This window comes from Delphinapterus leucas, chromosome 13 (genome assembly GCF_059928025.1).
Source record: "Delphinapterus leucas isolate spDelLeu-1000000601 "Yukka" chromosome 13, BTC_Dleu_Yukka2, whole genome shotgun sequence".
In the NCBI taxonomy this organism is placed as follows: Eukaryota; Metazoa; Chordata; class Mammalia; order Artiodactyla; family Monodontidae; genus Delphinapterus; species Delphinapterus leucas.
In genome coordinates, this window is record NC_143141.1 from 68,788,786 (window position 1) to 68,807,943 (window position 19,158).

Sequence of the window (19,158 nt, forward strand, 5' to 3'; positions counted from 1 at the left end):
ATCTTTACTAAATAGTATTTTTATGGAATTTATATGAAAACTCTTATTACACCAATACCCTATAAAATATGAAAACATTCAATATGTTAGCTTTTTAAACCAACTTGTGTAGTTAATCAAGACAATCAAGTCTAATTATACATAGCAAGAGACATGAGTCACTTTATCTCAACCAGAGGATAATCTTGCCTCCCCAGGGCCATTTGGATGAGGATAATTGTGTGTGCTACAGGAATCAAGTAGGTAGAAGGCAGAGATACTCCTAATACAGCACAGGACGGTCCTCCCACAACAAAGAATTACCTAGTCTGAAACGTCAGTAGTGCTGAGAATGAGAAACCCTGCCTTACGGTAGTAAAGACTGCTATATATTATACAAGTAATCACTAAAATTAAGATATATTATACTAGTAATCACTAAAAGTTTCCCTTTGGTGCAAAGAAGAATGATCAAATGCACAAATGTAAGTATTCATGAAGAACAAATACCAACTTCATGTATTATTTGTTTGGAATACATTTGAGTTTAAACACATTTTTTCTTTAAAGATTCATTAAATTTCTTTTAAATGCTAGGTTTGGGGAATAAAATGTGGTAAGTGCTAAGAATAAAACATAACAGCACAATGGAAGTACAAAAGGACTGTGGTATAGGGAAAGGATAAGGAAAGAGAGCTTAGTGTAACATATGAAGAGCATGAAACTGAATACACTTAAGAAATCATGAAAAGTTTCCTATAACTGGAGGTTGAGAAAAAGACTAGTTATTAGCCCACAGAGCAAGTAAAGATTTTTAAGCAGGAGTAACAATGCTAACATTACTTCTTTTGAAAAACAAGTTTTGGAGGACGGTAGAGAAGATGGGTAGGAGAAAAGGCAAAAACAACAAACAAAACCAAACCTATCTAAAGGTTCACAATGGGGCAATGAGAGTCTGAATATATCACCCCTGGGAAAGAATATTTTTTCAGCATTTTTATTCCAGTAGTAATGTTAGTAATATTAGCCATTCCACTCACTTTACACTTACTTAATGAACTCTTCTCTTTTTCATATGCTTTGTTGCTCCCTAACTAGACCGAAAGCTCCTTAACGACCAAAATAACGTTTTTACCTCTTAGGTGACTTCACCAAAACTGATCAACCTACCACAGGTTGAGAACCATTTCTTATTCTAATGTTTACAACATTTTCCAACTACTGAAAAAATAGTGATAAACAATAGACAAAAACAAGCCTGGCAAGAGAATGTCAACAAGGAAATGAACTCTCTCAAAGTAACCAAGAATTGACTATAAATGAAATAATGTTTAAGATAATATAAGAAAGATCCAGAAAACTTTGAACATCACAAGAATTTGCATTTTTAAGAATCATTTTAAAAAGTTAATACCATACCTGAAATGCCAGGACTTGAAGGATTTGATAAAGGTTTGGAACCTTCTGAAGACGGTTCTATTCCTTTAGAAAGAGATCCATCCACTAGTATGTCAGCTTCATCAATATCATCACAGGTTCCTCCAATTTGGAGAAAATGAAGCTCACCACCTACAGTGTAGTAAAATTCCATTAACGTAGGTACATGAAAAGTAGGTAAACAGACAAGTGTCTACTACTTAGTTAAAAAACTTAATTTATTTTAATTTCACTCAAAAGGCAAAAAAAGAGGGCTACCAAAGTGACATATCTCTAAGAATTCAGAAATCAAACTGTCAAGGAAAATTAAATGATGAAAATGGCAAATACATAAACATATGTAAAAATAGTTATTTATCTAGTACTTACATGTGTAAGACACTATTTTAAATGCTTAATTCATTTAGTCTTCACAAATAACCTTAAAGTAGGGAGTATAATTGTGGCCACTTTACAGATGAGGAAACTGATGCACTAGCTATATTGGAATCCACAGCCCAATCTCTTAATCACAGCAGTAACAAAACTGAACAAAGATTCTTAATTTTTTGAAGCATTCACAATAAAATGAAATCAAATCGAATTTCTATTTTTCATTATTTCTATCACAGAAAAGAAAATGGAAAACGAGCTTAGCAAATATTTAAGAACAAAAAAAAAGCAAGAATATTTGGAGATTCGCTTCCAGAATAATAAGGAAGACAAAAATCTTATTCCTGAAAAGCATCTATAAAGTTGGACAAAACTGTAATTTAAACAGAGTGGGTCAAACGGTGAAAACCAGCAGACATGCTACTACTGCCACAGGGACTCTGATTTGGAAAGCTTGTCCGCTTAAAGTGGCTCAGTGGCGAAAAGAAGGCCCATCTACTCTACTATCTGAAGTCAGAATCCTGTGTAGGACAAGCAAAACACTAGAAATAACGAGAGATTAAGAAAGAATTACAAGAAGTGAGAGAAACATAGGGGGCTTGGTAAACATTCCACACATCCCACATTGATCAGAGGTTGCAAATATGTGCAGCAAAGACCAGATGGGGTCCAAGCCATCAATACATTCTCAGTCAACCAAGTCCCCATGCCTACGTAGAAAACACCTGAAAGGGCACAAGAGAAAATAAAAATAAAGAAAATAACAGCCAGGGCACACCTGAACACAACCTTACCAGTAAAGGTGTTTCGTCACAGCCAATTATCAAAATCATTGGCTGAATACTAAACTATGTGGACAGAGAGCCAACAAATAAGATACAAGTCTTAAAAATAAAAATCAGAGGGTTTCCCTGGTGGCGCAGTGGTTAAGAATCCACCTGCCAATGCAGGGGACACAGATTCGAGCCCTGGTGCGGGAAGATCCCACATGCCACGGAGCAACTAAGCCTGTGCGCCACAACTACTGAGCCTGCGCTCTAGAGCCCGTGAGCCACAACTACTGAAGCCCGCGCACCTAGAGCCTGTGCTCTGCAACAAGAGAAGCCACTGCAATGAGAAGCCCACGCACCACAACAAAGGGTAGTCCCCGTTCGCCGCAACTAGAGAAAGCCCGCCCGCAGCAACAAAGACCCAATGCAGCCAAAAATAATTAAGTAAAATAAATACATTTTTAAAAATAAATAAAAACCAGAGGGGGTAAAAAATGAAAGAAACATCAGTGGCTGCTCACTGCAAACAAAACAGATTTAGGCCAGGTGGGTTACCAAATAACCAATGCAACAACCACCTCCAAAGGGGGGTAAATCATAGTCCAGAGTTTCTACAACATTATTTAAAATGTCTAGTATTAAATTAAAAATTATAAAACATGTGAAGAGTGACACATGCTCAAGAAAAACAAAATCAATGAGAAATATCCCTGAGCACCCATATTTAGATTTAGCAGACAAATACTTCAAAGAAGCTATTGTAAATATTTTATAGAATAAAAGGAAACCAGGTATAGAGAATTAGAAGAACCAACGGTGAAAATGACTCAACAAATAAAGAATCTCAACAAAAAAACAGAAATTATTTTAAAAGAACAAAAGGGAAATCCTAGAGTTGAAAAATATCTAAAATGAAAAAGTTCACTAGAGACTCAATGCAGATTTGAGATGACAGGAGAAGGAATCAGTGAAATAAAAACAGATCAATAGTTGTGTGTTATATATGAAAGTTGTTAAGAGTAAATCCTAAGAGTTCTCATCAAAAAATAATAATAATAGGGAATTCCCTTGTGGTCCAGTGGTTAGGGCTCCACACTTCCACTGCATGGGGCACAGGTTCGATCCCTGGTGGGGGAAGTAAGATCCCACATGCCGTACGGTGTGGCCAAAAAAAAAAAAAATTAACTTATAACATTAATTGTAGATTTTTATCAAAAGACTCAAAGTTTCTCCATAAGAGTCTTATGCTATTTGAATATACTCATAAGACAGAGTCAAATCCATTTGATTCACAGTCTACAGTGCTTTTCAAAACTCTACTTTAGGGACTGTCATACATACATTTTAAAACATCAACTTTTCTGTCCTCTTTATTGTTATTAATCTCATCTTTTCAAATGCATCTTGATCAGTCAACCCTTAAAGAACTGGGGGATAATTTTTAAAGTGGTTAACTTCTCAGGCTTTCTCTTGTCCTTCAATTCATCTAAATAAATTCCATCACATGAGATCACTTCCTAGAAATTTTCATCGTCCAAACTCCATGAAAACATTAATCTATTTCATAGCTTAAATACTATTTCTCCTCTGAATCGCCAAAAGCTATCTCATCAAATAAATCAAATCATTAAACTCTGATTGCGTTTGTGGAAACTACTAGTATCCTATGAATATGTGCCCTGGGACCAGGTAACTCAGGTTCCAAACCCAGCTCCACTTCCAGATGGCCTACAGCAAATTATATTGTTTTCATTTTTTAAATCTTTCAGATTAAAATATTCCAAAAAATTCAATGTATGGGTGTTCTGCTTTTATTACATTGTGGCAGTTTAATGTAGTTTAAGCACTTTGATGACAGACTGCCCAGGTCTGAACGCTGACTCTGTCATTTATTAGCTCTGTGACTTAGGCAAGTTACTTAACCTCTTTCCCTCGGTTTCCTTATCTGTAAAATGGAGACAATAACAGTACATAACTCATAAAGTTGGTGTGATGACTAAACAAATTAACAGAGGTAAAACTCTCACAGAAATGAACTGGCATATACATGATTAATAAGCTCAAATTATCCTTGACACCACATAGTATTTTAATGGTTTTTCTGAAAGTTCTATTATTCTAAAATTATTCTACACTGCTCATTTTTTAAAATAATCTAGTTGGATTTTGATGTTATTTGAAGATTTTTTTTCCCCTTGTTATTTCACTAGATGTGTTTCAAAGAAGGCAACCCACACCACTACGTCCACCATTATCCTTCCTAGCCAAACTCTTAAAATCTTTTTAAAGAGAGGAAAAATTCAGGTTAATTCCTACCAGAACCACAAATAAGATGCATAACTCTTCCCAAACCCAATTCCTCTGCCAAGCATTGGTTATAGTTACTTAGGCTTCAAATATTTCCTGGCCCTAAATTCCTACTAAACAATCAATAGGACTATTCATTTTGCCTGATATTGTCAGTAATTCCTTAGTAACACTATCTGTTACTCTGTATGGAGCCTCAAATGTTGCAAAACCGATTCACTATCAGCAAAAGGTTAAGAGTAAATAAGACAAGAAAACTTTATTTGGCAAAACTAATAATTATTTACTAAATACTTTTATTTCAGAAGGAAATAAGGACATGTATTTGTGCCAGAAACTTTACATACATTATTTCATTTAATTCTACCAAGCCTGGAAATAGGCTGCCTTGTCCTAGTTTATAAATAAAGAAACAAAGGTTTACTGAGTTTAAAGTAACTTGTCCAAAGCCACAAATTTGAGCAGATGCAGAGTCAGGACTCACAGAAACAACAGCAGGTTATTTTCTTGAGGTTAAAGCAGAGAAGATACTTTCTGAGAGACTTATTAACTTATTTAAATTAGAATCCTTACCTAGGGCAGTAGAAAAAAGTTTTAAAAACAGTTAAAACAGTAGAAAGATTTATGACTTCATTATTAAAAAAATAAATTTCCATCTATATGGATCTAAAATTCATGCTAAGTATGCACATAAATGAATGCCATATACATTGACTTTATAAGATGTGTAGAAGAACCAAACCAATCAATAGCTTACCTTTGGTGCATGCACACAGCCTGTCTGTGCCCGAGCAGTAAATGACAGAAACAAATGTGTCTTGTTCCTCAGTGCCCTCCTTTTTAGGAGGTTCCACTTTGGCCAAAATTTCAAAGTTTGAAAGATCTAATATTTTTACATATCCTCCCTGAGTGGTTATTACCAGGTGTCCAAGAGTAGAAATATCAGACTTTTTCTCTCTCTCAATGCCATTCTTTGAGGTTAACTGCATTTCCTCAGCAGGTTCCTCATAGTCATCCTCTCGATTATCCAGTATATCTGGTGGAAGCAAAATGAGCGAGGTAATTGTGTCCTGGGGATCTTTGATATGTTGGATTTTTATTGGCTCCTCTTCTAAAGTCACTATCCGAGTGGCATAATTCATTTTATAAAGTATTAAATATCCACCACTAACATTCCTCTGCTCAGGTTGAATTATCAAAGGAGTCTGTACATCTGCTGGTGATTCGTGTTGGATTATACTAATATTTGCACCATTCACTACAGCAAGATTTGATTCCAGCTCACCTTTCCGTCTATTACATAGTGCAGAGTTTAACTTATTTAAATTATTCAAGGCCTCTACTTGATTTATTGCACTCAAGGATTCAACAGGGCATGTCCGCAGTCCTACTAATAAATGAATTCCATCAGCACAAGGAGTTATTGAGTCTATACAAAGATTCTCCTCCTCCGCAAACTTTGGCAGCCTCAAACACTGAACCAAAGTCCCAGGCTTGGGAAACACAGAGTTCCACTTCTCAGAATCTGGAGAGGTAAGGTTGGCTGCTGCATCTGCAAATTGCTGAATGTAAGTCACAGGAGGATCCTGCAACAACAACTGCTCCTGACTATCCAGCTCCATTTCAATAATCTGTGGAACTGTAAAACCATCATCATGCAAACTTTTACTCATTATATTGTTCATCTGTGAAAAGATTTTTCCTGCTTTCTCATCCGATTCCTTGATGCTATAAAGAAGCAAAATGGGTAAAGTCCTTCTTACCAGAGGAAAATTTAATTCTGAATTAGTGCAGGATTCATTGTCAGTTGACCCTTGTTCTGATATACTTTCACCCTGAGTTCTGCTTAAACCATCCAGTGACCTGTGAGAATTACTACTAATGGGTGAGGTAGCAGGAGATTTATATGTTAATAAACCTCCAGCTAATAAACATGGAAAGGGAATGTTGTGTTGTTCCTGGTGCTTTTCCTTTGTCTTTTCACTCTTAGAGCTGGTTAAGCAAGGATTTGCCCCAAGTTCTTCAAGATCCTTAACAGTATCTTCAAGAACATTTGCAACAATCTCCCACTGAAGTTTTTCTGGCTGCTGGAGGATGCTGAGTGCTGTTATATCAAGGCTCACGTCCATGGCTTCCTTCTGTGATGCATGCCCTTTGAAAAGGAACAATATTCATTACAAATGGCCTTGTGAATATAAATCAAAATCTGTAGTATAACATTTTCATTAATTTTCTTTTTTTTTTGACTCATCCAGTTGCTGCATTTTAATTACACTAGTGGAAGAATTTAAGACCTTTTAAAGGAAATTTAATCAAACCTGAGATGAATCTACTCAGAAAAACCACAGAGGTATTAAAGAGTTTCAAAAATCATTTTTAATTCAGAATACATTCTCCTGGCAATCTGTGAGCAAAATCCTTCTTTAAAAAAAAAAAAAAAAAGAGGAAAAAAGGGTTAAAGAATGAAGACATTATTAGTATCAAAAGATTTCTGTCCTTCAACTCTAAACCAAAAATATACTCAATACTATGCATATGTCATTTATGCACTTTGAAGAATATCCATGAAACATTACTGTAATCTCAGTTCATCAACTCTCTCCCACCCCACCATGCTAATTATCAGCTGACTGTCATAGCATGCAATTTATTTCTAACCTCAGCTCAGAAAAAATAATAACTAGAAAAAAAAGTTCCCAAAATTAGTCATTTTAAGTGAAATATAAGTGTCTTCACTATTATCCTCTCATTTATAGTTCATTTCAAGTCAACTACATTATATTACCCTTACTGACCTTTTGTCTACCGTGTGATCTTCAAGCTGTCCCCTTACAAATAGTATAAAGGTCATTCCTCAGTCTCAATGCTCCAAAAATACCATCTCTCTCAACACAAAACCCTGAGGTAGGTGTCAGTCAACCTCTAAACCAGGTATAATCTCTTGATACTGAATGCAAAGTTTCAACCAATCTGTTTTTTTCCTCAATAGCACAAACTATCAGGCAACAACATTATTAGCAATAATAATGTAAAGGTCACTCTACGTAACTTGTGGAAATACCAAAAAAACTGGAATTGGTTTTACAATTTTAGATTAAGAAGAGCATAGAAGAGTAAGGAAATAAGTATAAAATAACTCAAGATGATTGCATGAAGTTTGAAAGTTACCCAAGTACAGGAATGAGCAACAGAGATTCATGGAACATCCAACACTTGAGATATACTGAAAGCTCTGTTTACACCATTTTTGTTAACGATTTCATAAGCAATATCTTCAAAATGCTCACGGACAGCTTTATCTAGACTTTCCCATTTTCTCAGCATAAACTTCTCATTTCACACAATGTCACTATTATCATCTAAAACTAAATCCATTTCTAGCAAAGCAGAAAAAACTTTAGTTATAAACTTAACAATTTAATTGTACTGATGAAGCTGTTTAACCACTCATCGGACCATATTCACGTGCAGCCTTTCTATTGCCATGCAATATTTATATATATTTACTTTACGAATTTACTCATTTAGATATGAGGCTGAAAGCTGAAACATTATTTTGAGTGAGATTTTTATAACATGCAATACACTGTAATAAATCTTGAGGATGCTAACTATCTATTGGACTAAACTGAAACTTACTTAACTGATTTTTTTTTTCAGTTATGGTAGGAAATTGCCAAGAAAAAGCTATTATGTACATATTAAAACAAAGTAAATTGACCATAAGTTACATATATTAACACACATTTAAGACAATATTCAAAAGACATGTGAGATGAGATTATCCATTAAAAAAGAAAATATAACAAGTGGCATTACTACTCTGTTTCTTCCCAACTATTTAATCGATGTCTAGGAAACAGCGTATGCAGTACATTCTCCTCAGAAGACTGACAAAGCACGACCACTGTCAAATACTGCAGTAAGGAAAACTGTCATCTTTACTTGTCTCAGAATTTCTCAAACCTGTTGGACCACAAAATAAATTTTTACAGAACATACCTACAAATATCCTGCAGTATGATATTCTTCAGATAATCATATTGGGAAACCCTTCTCTATTCTGCTTACTTAGGTACTGTCAACCCACAGTTCTGCCAGACAAACTTCCAGAGGTTTACATTAGGCATTTTCCTAAAACCATCAAATTTCAGTTTGAACTGTTCTTCAAACTCTTGCCAAAAATTCTTCTCCTTCTACACAAGAAGGTATGTACCCTTAATTCTGATATATGAACCAAAGGGCAAACTTTTCTCTCTGACATCATCTACTTACAAAAGTCATAACCTTCAACTAAAATACAGATAAAAGTCTCTTAGTCTCCACTCACATTTTTGAAGTTAAGAAATATATTCTACAATTTTTCAGACCATATCATTCAATTTGACAGGAAGAACTTGGAGTTAGTAAATTTAAGTTTGGAAATAGCATCTATGACTTATTTTAGATACTTCAGGAATAAAATACATCTCCCATTAATATCACAAGCTCCAAAATTCACTAACAGTCTCTCAATATAAAAGAATTAGCTTAGAAGATACATATTTTACTATAAATCAATGAACTACTTACAAATCCTCAAATGAGGCAATTAAAAATTCTGAACTGGAAGAATTTTTTTCTCTTACCATGGTTACCTCTTAATACTACATGAGGACACCACTCCCAACCCTGAATGAGGTATCATAAAAAGAGTCAACAAAAATATACGGTAAGTGGGAAGTGAAGTAAACAGGACTACAGAATCTAAAGGAAGTGTGAAAGATCAAACAGGCGTAGATGAAAAAGATAAAGGTAGAAAGGGGATAAGGAAATAGATCAATATATAAGTACTATAATTACAAAAATACCTACTGAGATCCCTCGACCCAGAGGAAAGAGCTAGGCCACAGCATACAAAGGAAAGGATAACAGCTAGAATCAAAAAATTTAAGAGCAGAAAAAGGAACATTTAGTTCAAATACTTCACTTGACAAAGGAAAAACTGAAGCCCAGAGAGTTTAAGTGACTTGACAAGACCAAAGACTTATTTTGCAAGAGTTCAAACTCTAACCAGATCTCCAGATAACCAATGTATTATTCTTCATCAGATTTTTCAAAATGCAATAGTAACCCTTTCTTTTGCAAAGGGGTAACAAAGTGCAAAAAGAGCACTCTTCATCAGACTAAATTTTTTAAATGTAATCAATTATTTTTCCTAGAGCTAATTACACATTTGTATATTATTTGGGGCCATTTCCTACATTTTTCTTGATTGTTTTCATTGCTAAGAACTACCTTAGAAGACAAATGAGGGTTAACCCAAAAATCAGTGTGGTATTCTGTTTGGTGGCTTTAAAAAGATTTTACAACAAATTGGAATTGAGAGCACCTGCTACTCTATACTAACTTTAGACACATAACTTTTAACAACTGAACTATACAAAACCAAGTCTCCCCTAAAGAGATTTAATAAGTCATATATGTCCTTATTTCATGACATTTGACATTAGAAAATACTCAGAATTTAATAATGGCCACTTCTTTAAAATAGTGGCTACTTCCCAGGTAATCTGTTTACGTATTTTTATCTTAATCAATTCCCAAAATTTTAAGTAACAGATGTTAATATCACTATTTTATATATTAGGAAGTGCAATCAGACTATAATAAGTGACAGAGTTGGGCTTCCCTGGTGGCGCAGTGGTTAAGAATCCGTCTGCCGAGGGAGGGGACACGGGTTCGTGCCCTGGTCCAGGAAGATCCCACATGGCGTGGAGCAACTAAGCCTGTGCGCCACAACTACTGAGCCTGCGCTCTAGAGCCCACAAGACACAACTACTGAAGCCCACGCGCCTAGAGCCCGTGCTCCGCAACAAGAGAAGCCACCTCAATGAGAAGCCCACGCACCGCAACTAGAGAAAGCCCATGCACAGCAACGAAGACCCAACACAGCCAAAAAAAAAAAGTGACAGGGTTAGGATTCGAATTCTGAGATGCCTTGCCTATAATATAACTACATTAAAATATGAAGCATACTCTTTTGCCTTAATATGTCATAAGTTAATGAACAAGGCAGCATTTATTTGATGCCTTAATGTCTATGATTTTATACTTTAAAATTTATTCTCTATTCACCTGTGTTTTGGGGAGAATAAATCATTAATTAATAATTATTAATTTAAATGTTACTTTTATTTAACAATACAATACACTATACAAATAAGCTGAACACATTTGGAAGAGTTTAACGTCCCTGAAATACGTGACAAAGATTTAATAAGATTCATTTTAATTCCTTTGGCTCAAATAGGTACTATTTAAATTTTAAGTATGAAACTCTATGAACACACTACTAATTCAAGATCTCTGATACATAATATTTGAGATTTCTTTGTGTATTAATGAAAATTTAGAGTTTGCACTAAGAAATACAGAATTAAGTGGTATTTAGCTTTACCTAAAAACTATATAAATGCAAGGATATAAAAAATAGATTATCTAATATTTTTTACATACCTGTCACAGAATCTGATCTGGAGTGCTCTTCACTGTCTGAATCCTCCAGTAAATCATCACTTAAAAGATAAATTAAAAATTAATTTCCATTTCAAAAAAAGTATACATAACATGAGACAGCAAAGAAAAAAGGACAATGTTACAACCATTGTTTTGCATCTCAAACAAGCATCGCACAACTAGCTTAAATGATATATAAGTAGTTTGAGACCCTAACTGATTAACAATGCTAATAATGAATCATCTTAAATCATTAAATAAATGTTTGCCTGAAATACAGTGTGGTAATCTCTAAAAATTTACAACAGAATCTATGGGAATTCAACAAATGAATAGGTACGACTAGGGATAGTCTGGGTAAATAAAATGAAAAAAGAGAAAAACAGCTAATAAAATCAAGCACAAGCTTCCAGTAGTAAAATTTTAGTAACTATTCTATTACTGAATTCAGAAAAGTTACCCTAAAACCAAATAGAATAGCTGTATAAATATGTGTGTATGTAAGTGTTTTCACACAGATATGCATTTCATTTGTGTTTTGCTTTTGGTTTTTTTTCCTTGTTTGGGAGGGGCTGTTAAGACCACCTTGATAAGCAGGAAAACTACTAAAACTCATAACTTAGGAGTCAAGACAACAAGACTCTTTTTCCTGTTCACTCAGGTGGCCAAGAAATTGCCAGCCTCTCTCTTTGCATCTAACGTTATCCTCAGTCTCCATTGTTAGCAAACAGAAAAAAAGATATAATTACAGACCACTCTAGCACAACATTAGGCAGTGTATGAACTAACAATCAGCACATTTACAGCAGTTCTAAAATTTTGATAACCTAAACTACAAAAATTAAAAGATGCATTTCACAAGAAGGAAAGGTAATTCTCCCTTTTTGAAACAATATATTGCACCTTCCATCTGAAATACCTAGGCATTTATAATGTTATTTTATTATGAAACGTAACCTGGAACTGTCCCTTAGAAATGCTTAAAGTAATGTCTGAAATTGGGGTGGGAAGATACTTGCTTAGATATTTTTGACATAATTTCTGTGTTTCAGTCTTTTCAACTGGTAATAATTAACCATAAACAAATTTTGTGCTATAATTTAAAAATAACAAAAAAGAATGTGAAAAAGATGAGCTGCTAATTAGCCTCAAGCCATTCAAATATTAACTGGCTAGTTTCAGAAAAAATAATAAAGATATTTGGAAAAATAAATCCTAAGAGGAAAAATGAATGATTGGGAATTATCCAGAATGAAGAAGTCCAAACCAAGAAGAAACTATAGGTTTTGAGGGCTTTTGCATTAAGAAAAATAGCCAAATATTACCCAGTTACAGAGACAAAAGATAAAATCTAGTAGTAGTATATTTTAAAGAAGGAATTCAGCTGTCTTGGAAGTTACAGAGAATGTTACAAAGGGTTGCCAGATAATTGCCTTAATTAGCCCACAAAAAGACAAGCTTTATTGTGAAATTCTTCAAAATAAAATAATATTTTAAAAAAACATTATTTCTTGACAGAAAAATGCTCATACTACTAAGTGATAAAATCGTATGAGTAAAACCACTAAACTGTACACTTAAAGGGTGAATCTTCTGATGGGTAATGATGCATCAATAAATTTTTTTTTTTAATCACATGGGTTTAAAAAAAACTATACACACCTAAACGTTAACATGACTGGATGGTATGATAATGGGGACTCTACTTTTCTTCAATTTACTTCCATATATTTTCTAATATTTCTACAATAAACATGCATTACAGTTGACCACTGAACAACACAGGGGTTAGGTGCACCAACACTCCATCCATTAAGTGGAAAATCTGTGTATAACTTATACTAATTGCCCTTCTGTATCCGTGGTTCTGCATCTGCAGATTCAGCCAACCACAGATCGTGCAGTATTCACTGTTAAAAAAAATACACACATAATTGGATTCACGCAGTTAACCCATGTTGTTCAAGGGTCAAATGTACTTATATAATAGACACTAGATTTACTGAAGTCTTTTACATGATATAAAACCTTTTCCAAAATAATAAACATGCAAAAATATATATATGGTAAGTTTAAAATGCTTAGTTAAGATTATATATGCTAATACTACAGATGTACCTTAGTTTTGATATATAACTAAGATATACAATACTATAAGCAATTTCAAAGTTAAACTCAGGAAATTTTTGCAAATTTGGAAGACATAACATACAAATGAGGCATCCAGACAAGAATGTTAATTCATTAAAATTAAATGTGTCCCAAATATTCTTCCTTAAATAAATTCAGAACAAAGACAAATGTTGCCTTCTAAGTAGAAATAGACAAAAAACAATTGCCAAGCAAGCTATACTGCTAATTACTTTAAACTTCTTGGTTAAGCTTTAATTTCTTCAGTTAATGTATTATTCTTCAAGCTAATGAAGCACAGCATATTTTAAGAAAAAATATACTATATATACTATATCTCGTGCCACAGAGGCAGAGGTAGTCTGGCTCATTATATCTACCACCAATTCAACAGGAATCCTGCTACCTCTGGAGGAAAGGAAGGGGAGAGAAAGGGCTTGAAGCTCCACCTCTTCAGCTTCCTCCTACCACCCCGACACACAGTAATCTTTGTATATGACTCATTTCACACTACCTTGGGAGAAAAGGGTCATTCTACCCTAGAAAGATTTTAAGTCTCTTAAAAAAAGCAGGCAGAGCGATTTATATCTCAACCCTAGCACACGAGCTCAGATAATACCTGTCCGCAAGAAATACTGGACAAGTGTTTACCTAAAATGTACATTTTACCAAGGTGTGTATATGTGTGTGATCTTAAAACTACATCTTGACTCAATTTTTAATCCTCAAATTACAAAACTGAGTCAAAAGTTCTAGTTAAAGTCAGTATTCAGGACACACCAGTTTCATTATCTTCTATGAATAATTTTCCACTAATTTCGAAGTAAATCAAAGAGATCACGCATGCTTACTTTTCAGTCTTACTGGCAAATATGGTCAAACTCAAAACAATGGGCCAACTGCTTTCCCATCAAGCTCTCACAGGGACTTAAAATAACTGAGAGCACCATGAAGCTTTAATTCAGTCTGTTCCAGAACTCAGACCACATTCATTTACCTACTAATAATTTCACATACTAATTAGCAAGAGGGACTAGACAGAGGTAAACTTCCCATTTTATATGTTGTGAATTCTCCATTAATTTAAATAATGAAATCATTTCCATTAGTAAAGTTTTATATTACTTCTTTTTTTTTTTTTTTTTTTGCGGTACGCGGGCCTCTCACTGTTGTGGCCTCTCCCATTGCGGAGCACAGGCTCCGGATGCGCAGGCTCAACGGCCATGGCTCACAGGCCCAGCCGCTCTGCGGCATCTTCCTGGACCGGGGCACAAACCCGTGTCCCCTGCATTGGCAGGTGGACTCTCAACCACTGTGCCACCAGGGAAGCCCCTATATTACTTCTTAATGAAAGTGCATGCCACCAAATAAGCAGACTGTGAAATAAAAATGATAAATCACTGTGGTGTAACAGCAATCACACATCAGTAACACAAGAAGCCCTGCAAGTGAAATGATAGATCTCAGTATACCAGGACACCTGATCAGTTACACAGGTTCCATTTCACATGGCTACTGTCAGAATCTTAAAAAGTGGTAGCTGCTATTGCTGAAAACAAGCTGAGTGGCTTATGGACCCCTTCATTCTGCCTACATTGGGAGTATCGCAAATGTTACTCTATAATCCTACCCAGTTCAGAGTTACAACTGCAGAGTTCCTTTGGAGACAAGTAGGTAAGATGGTATTTTAATTTGACTCTCTTTCCCCCACATAGGTCAAATACAGCCACAGAAATCATCAATCTCCAGAAAAGCTGAATAGAATAGAATCCAGCACAACAATTCTACCAGAATCTTTCCTTAGCATTAATTATTGTACCTCAACTCACTGCTGACTACTGATACATTTATTGTTTTAAATAATTAGACCACCTTGCCTAGCCATGGGTTATTTCACTATTCATTACCACTTCTATATTTTAGCTGCTAATGAAAAAAGGGGAAATGAACCAAATGATTCAACTGCTCTATGAAAAGATTTAGAAGGCGGCAAAATTACAAATCTAATCCAAGGATTGCATTTCATTATTTAGACTTTACTTTTCAATGGTGTGATTATTCCCAATTGGCATAGACTGAGATAGAAAATAAAGTATATTTTATAGACTATGTTGTTTGTGAATGACAATTTCTTTCAAGAATCAATTCTTTCAGATTTCTAACCAAACACTGAGTCTCTAATCTCTTGAGACTAACAATGTTTTCTGCCTCTTTAATTAGAATTAAGAGAATATACAATTTAGGAAAAGAAAACACTTAACTTCTATAAATATTATCAAAACAAATTTACATACCTATCTCCTTCCAATTTTGGTATATCTGAGCAACTAGAGGAGTCTTCCAGCCATGCCAAAGTTGGTCTCCTAGATTCAACTGCTGAGCTTGGTTCTCCTGAGAGAATAAGCTGTTGTACAATTGCTGGATCATATGCATTAATTTCAAACTTTAAGTGCACCTAAACAAATAAATGAAAAGCCTAAATTTACAACGGATTTTTTCTCAATTACTAATATGTTTCTTCAAAATTAAAACATACCTTCATAAGTTTGGAAACATCCCATATACAGATCCTTCCTCGTTTCGTTGCAGCAGCTAAAAAGTGAGGGCAGCTCCCGGACCCAAAGCAAGATATTCTGTCAGTTCCATCCGTGCAAGGGAACTGCGCGGGACTTGTTGCAAGAGTGACTGACAATGGCACATTCTGTGTGTGCTCACCTTTCACAAACGGGCAGTTTGGGGAATGTCTCTCGTGTTCAGACCTTTACACAAATTAAGGAAGGGAAAGTTTACTGAACAACTAAGCTGTTAAGTCTGTACACTAAAAGAGAACTCCACGATATTTCTTCTTTAAAAAGAAAACAATTAATTGAACTTAAAGTATTCTTTAATTAAAGACTTAAATAGCAAATTGTTTCATTTTACTGAGATCACGCTAACATGTTAAACTACTCACTTTAACAGCAATTGTTCACTTTAACTGATTACAAACAAAGCCAGTCTCAGATGAAACAGATAAATGATACAGTAAAATTTATATCATATTAATATACTGATAAAACTGTTTAATCTCCTTATATTTCTTCACACTGGTTTCCCACAGCTTTAAATAAATAAATACTTTGTTTCAGTTTAAAATTTTCTATGTATTCTACAGCATGGTGACAAAAGATAACATTACCATATTGTATATTTGAAATTTGTGAAGAGGATGTATCTTGAATTAAATATTCTTAACACACAAACACAAACTGGTAACTATTAGAGGTGATGGATATGTTAATTAACTTGATTATGGTGATCTTTTCACAATATGTATATATACTAAAACACCAGATTGTACACCTTAAATGTATGTAATTTTTACATGTCAAAGGTATCTCAATAAAGCTGTTTTTAAAATAAATAAATAAATAATCCGTACGTAGATACAGACCCACCTATCTATATAAGTGGCCACAGCTGTAAAGAGCATACAATAAAACTCTATAAATGCCATTCATACTGCAAAAAGCTTTTTTAGTAAAGACCTGAAGGCAGAAAGATCTCTAGAGTATGGATAAAATAACATATATTAAAAACACAGAGATATACCCTTCACATTCACTATCAGACTCCATCAGACAAATAACTTTAAAGAAACTTGGATAATGTCTATAGATTGTACATTATTTCCTTCACATAAATACTTACTGAGCAAAATGAAATGGTAAATTAGTTTACTAGAAAACCCTAACATGTGTAATAAGAATAAAATACTAGGACCTCAGATCAAGATTGGTATACTGACTTAAAGAATTTTCTCAAATATTTAAAGCAGGATCAACTTAACACTTAAAAATTATCTGCCCAACTTTGTGACTACTTTATTTCTTTTTGGTTATTCTTTTATTTTTTTAAACTTTCACTAGCTGTAATTACAAGGCATTATTTGAAATGTGAGAATGCTGCCATCAAAAAAAAGAGGCTTTTTTTAAAACCCATTTTTATACTTCCATGTCAAAGAAAGGAAAGCTATACTCTGTAAAATATTCCACGGGGTATACATATTTCTTTTTACACTGCACCTACAACTTACCTATAACCATATATAAATCCTGGACACTTTACAATACACAAGGTGTCTTACATTAATGCTTTTACATGGCATCTGCAGGCACATGATATCTGAACTGGCTTCCTTCACAGCCAAACCTTAGGGTATTTTTCCTCTTTCCATCTTTCTCTCTTAACCTGAGTTTTAACTTTTTAATTAAAATTTTATTTACGCAACATATGACTATCTGAAATACAGCAAAAGACCCACTTCGGTTATAATATCCAACCCCAGTAATCTCCTATCCCACCTCCAGGTAACCACTATTACGAATTTAATATACTTCTAAAATATTTTTATAATTTTATACACATACATGTACATTCAGGAAATATGGGTTTTTTCATTTTAAATAAACAATATTATTATATGAATCATTCTACAACAGCTTTTTGGTTTTTTGCTCTTTTTATAAATTTATTTATTTATTTATTTATTTAATTTTTGGCTGCATTGGGTTTTTGCTGCTGTGCGCGGGCTTTCCCCAGTTGTGGCGAGCGGGGGCTGCTCTTTGTTAAGGTGCGCAGCTTCTCACTGCGGTGGCTTCTCTTGTTGCGGAGCACGGGCTCCAGGCGCGCAGGCTTCAGTAGTTGTGGCACATGGACTCAGTAGTTGTGGCGCCCGGGCTTAGCTGCTCTGCGGCATGTGGGATCTTCCCGGACCAGGGCTTGAACCCGTGTCCCCTGCATTGGCAGGCGGATCCTTAACCACTTCGCCACCAGGTAGTCCCTACAACAGCTTTCTTGATACAATAACATATCTAAAATGTACTGGTGATTAACAGAGAGCTAACTGTTCATTCCTTTAACTGTTGGATCATAGTCAATTACATGAATATATTTTACTTAGGTAGTCCCCTCCTGAGAGGCATGTAAGATTTTCCAGTTTTTCACTACCATGACCATTTTGCACCTCCTTGCATATAAGAGCAATTAATTCTCTAGTGTAAATTAGAAGTGGAACTGCTAGATAATAAGGGGCCCATTTTATTTTATTTTTTTAAAGTTCAATCTCCCTCCAAAGTGGCTCTATCGACTCCCACCATCAAAATATGAGTCCCATCGTCCCCTAAAAATGAAAAATCTTCATTCTATTCCTCCTTTCAGATTCAGAAGGTACACAGGCTCAGTTCCCCAGCCCCCATCAATCCCATTCCCTCTATCCATTTGGAGCACTGGCCCTAGGCCCTCAGAGACTCTACCAACTGCTTAAGAGTTTGAGGAATCCTGAATCCCGGGGCAAAGAAAAGGTAGAACCCTTGATTTCCTGACCATATCAAGAAAAGACGGGTTTTAAACAGCCCAAGTTGGAAATCTGAATCAACTTTCCCACAGAAAAATATTTATGAATAAAGATACATTCTATAATGTTATGGTATAATTTTTCAGGTGTGGGTTAAATAACTTTCTGAGGATCAGCCTAAGAAACTAAAATATACGTGTTAAAATGGTTGCTATATATATAAAGATGGCTTCATGGGGAAAAGACTAAATTCCAAACAGAACCTTAACCTAAATTGGAAATTGCTCATACTCAACTCTCAGTCAGCAGGCGCAATTTCAATTTTTCATA

General features: G+C 34.7%; 1 protein-coding gene across 14 annotated transcripts in view; it reads right to left on the bottom strand.

The window, feature by feature from the left end:
• Window positions 1-19,158, bottom strand: part of BIRC6 (baculoviral IAP repeat containing 6) — a 245,498-nt gene that overhangs the window by 182,611 nt on the left and 43,729 nt on the right. For all 14 annotated transcript variants that reach the window (XR_016395304.1, XR_016395305.1, XM_089922371.1 and 11 more), the window contains exons 7-11: window positions 16,030-16,252; window positions 15,788-15,948; window positions 11,364-11,422; window positions 5,623-7,017; window positions 1,399-1,548 (exon numbers count right to left, since the gene is read on the bottom strand). Coding sequence is in view for 12 of the 14 variants with exons in the window: in XM_089922371.1 (XP_089778497.1) it covers window positions 1,399-1,548; window positions 5,623-7,017; window positions 11,364-11,422; window positions 15,788-15,948; window positions 16,030-16,252 (1,988 nt within the window). In the remaining 2 variants the exon portion in view is untranslated. The remainder of the gene's footprint in view (window positions 1-1,398; window positions 1,549-5,622; window positions 7,018-11,363; window positions 11,423-15,787; window positions 15,949-16,029; window positions 16,253-19,158) is intronic.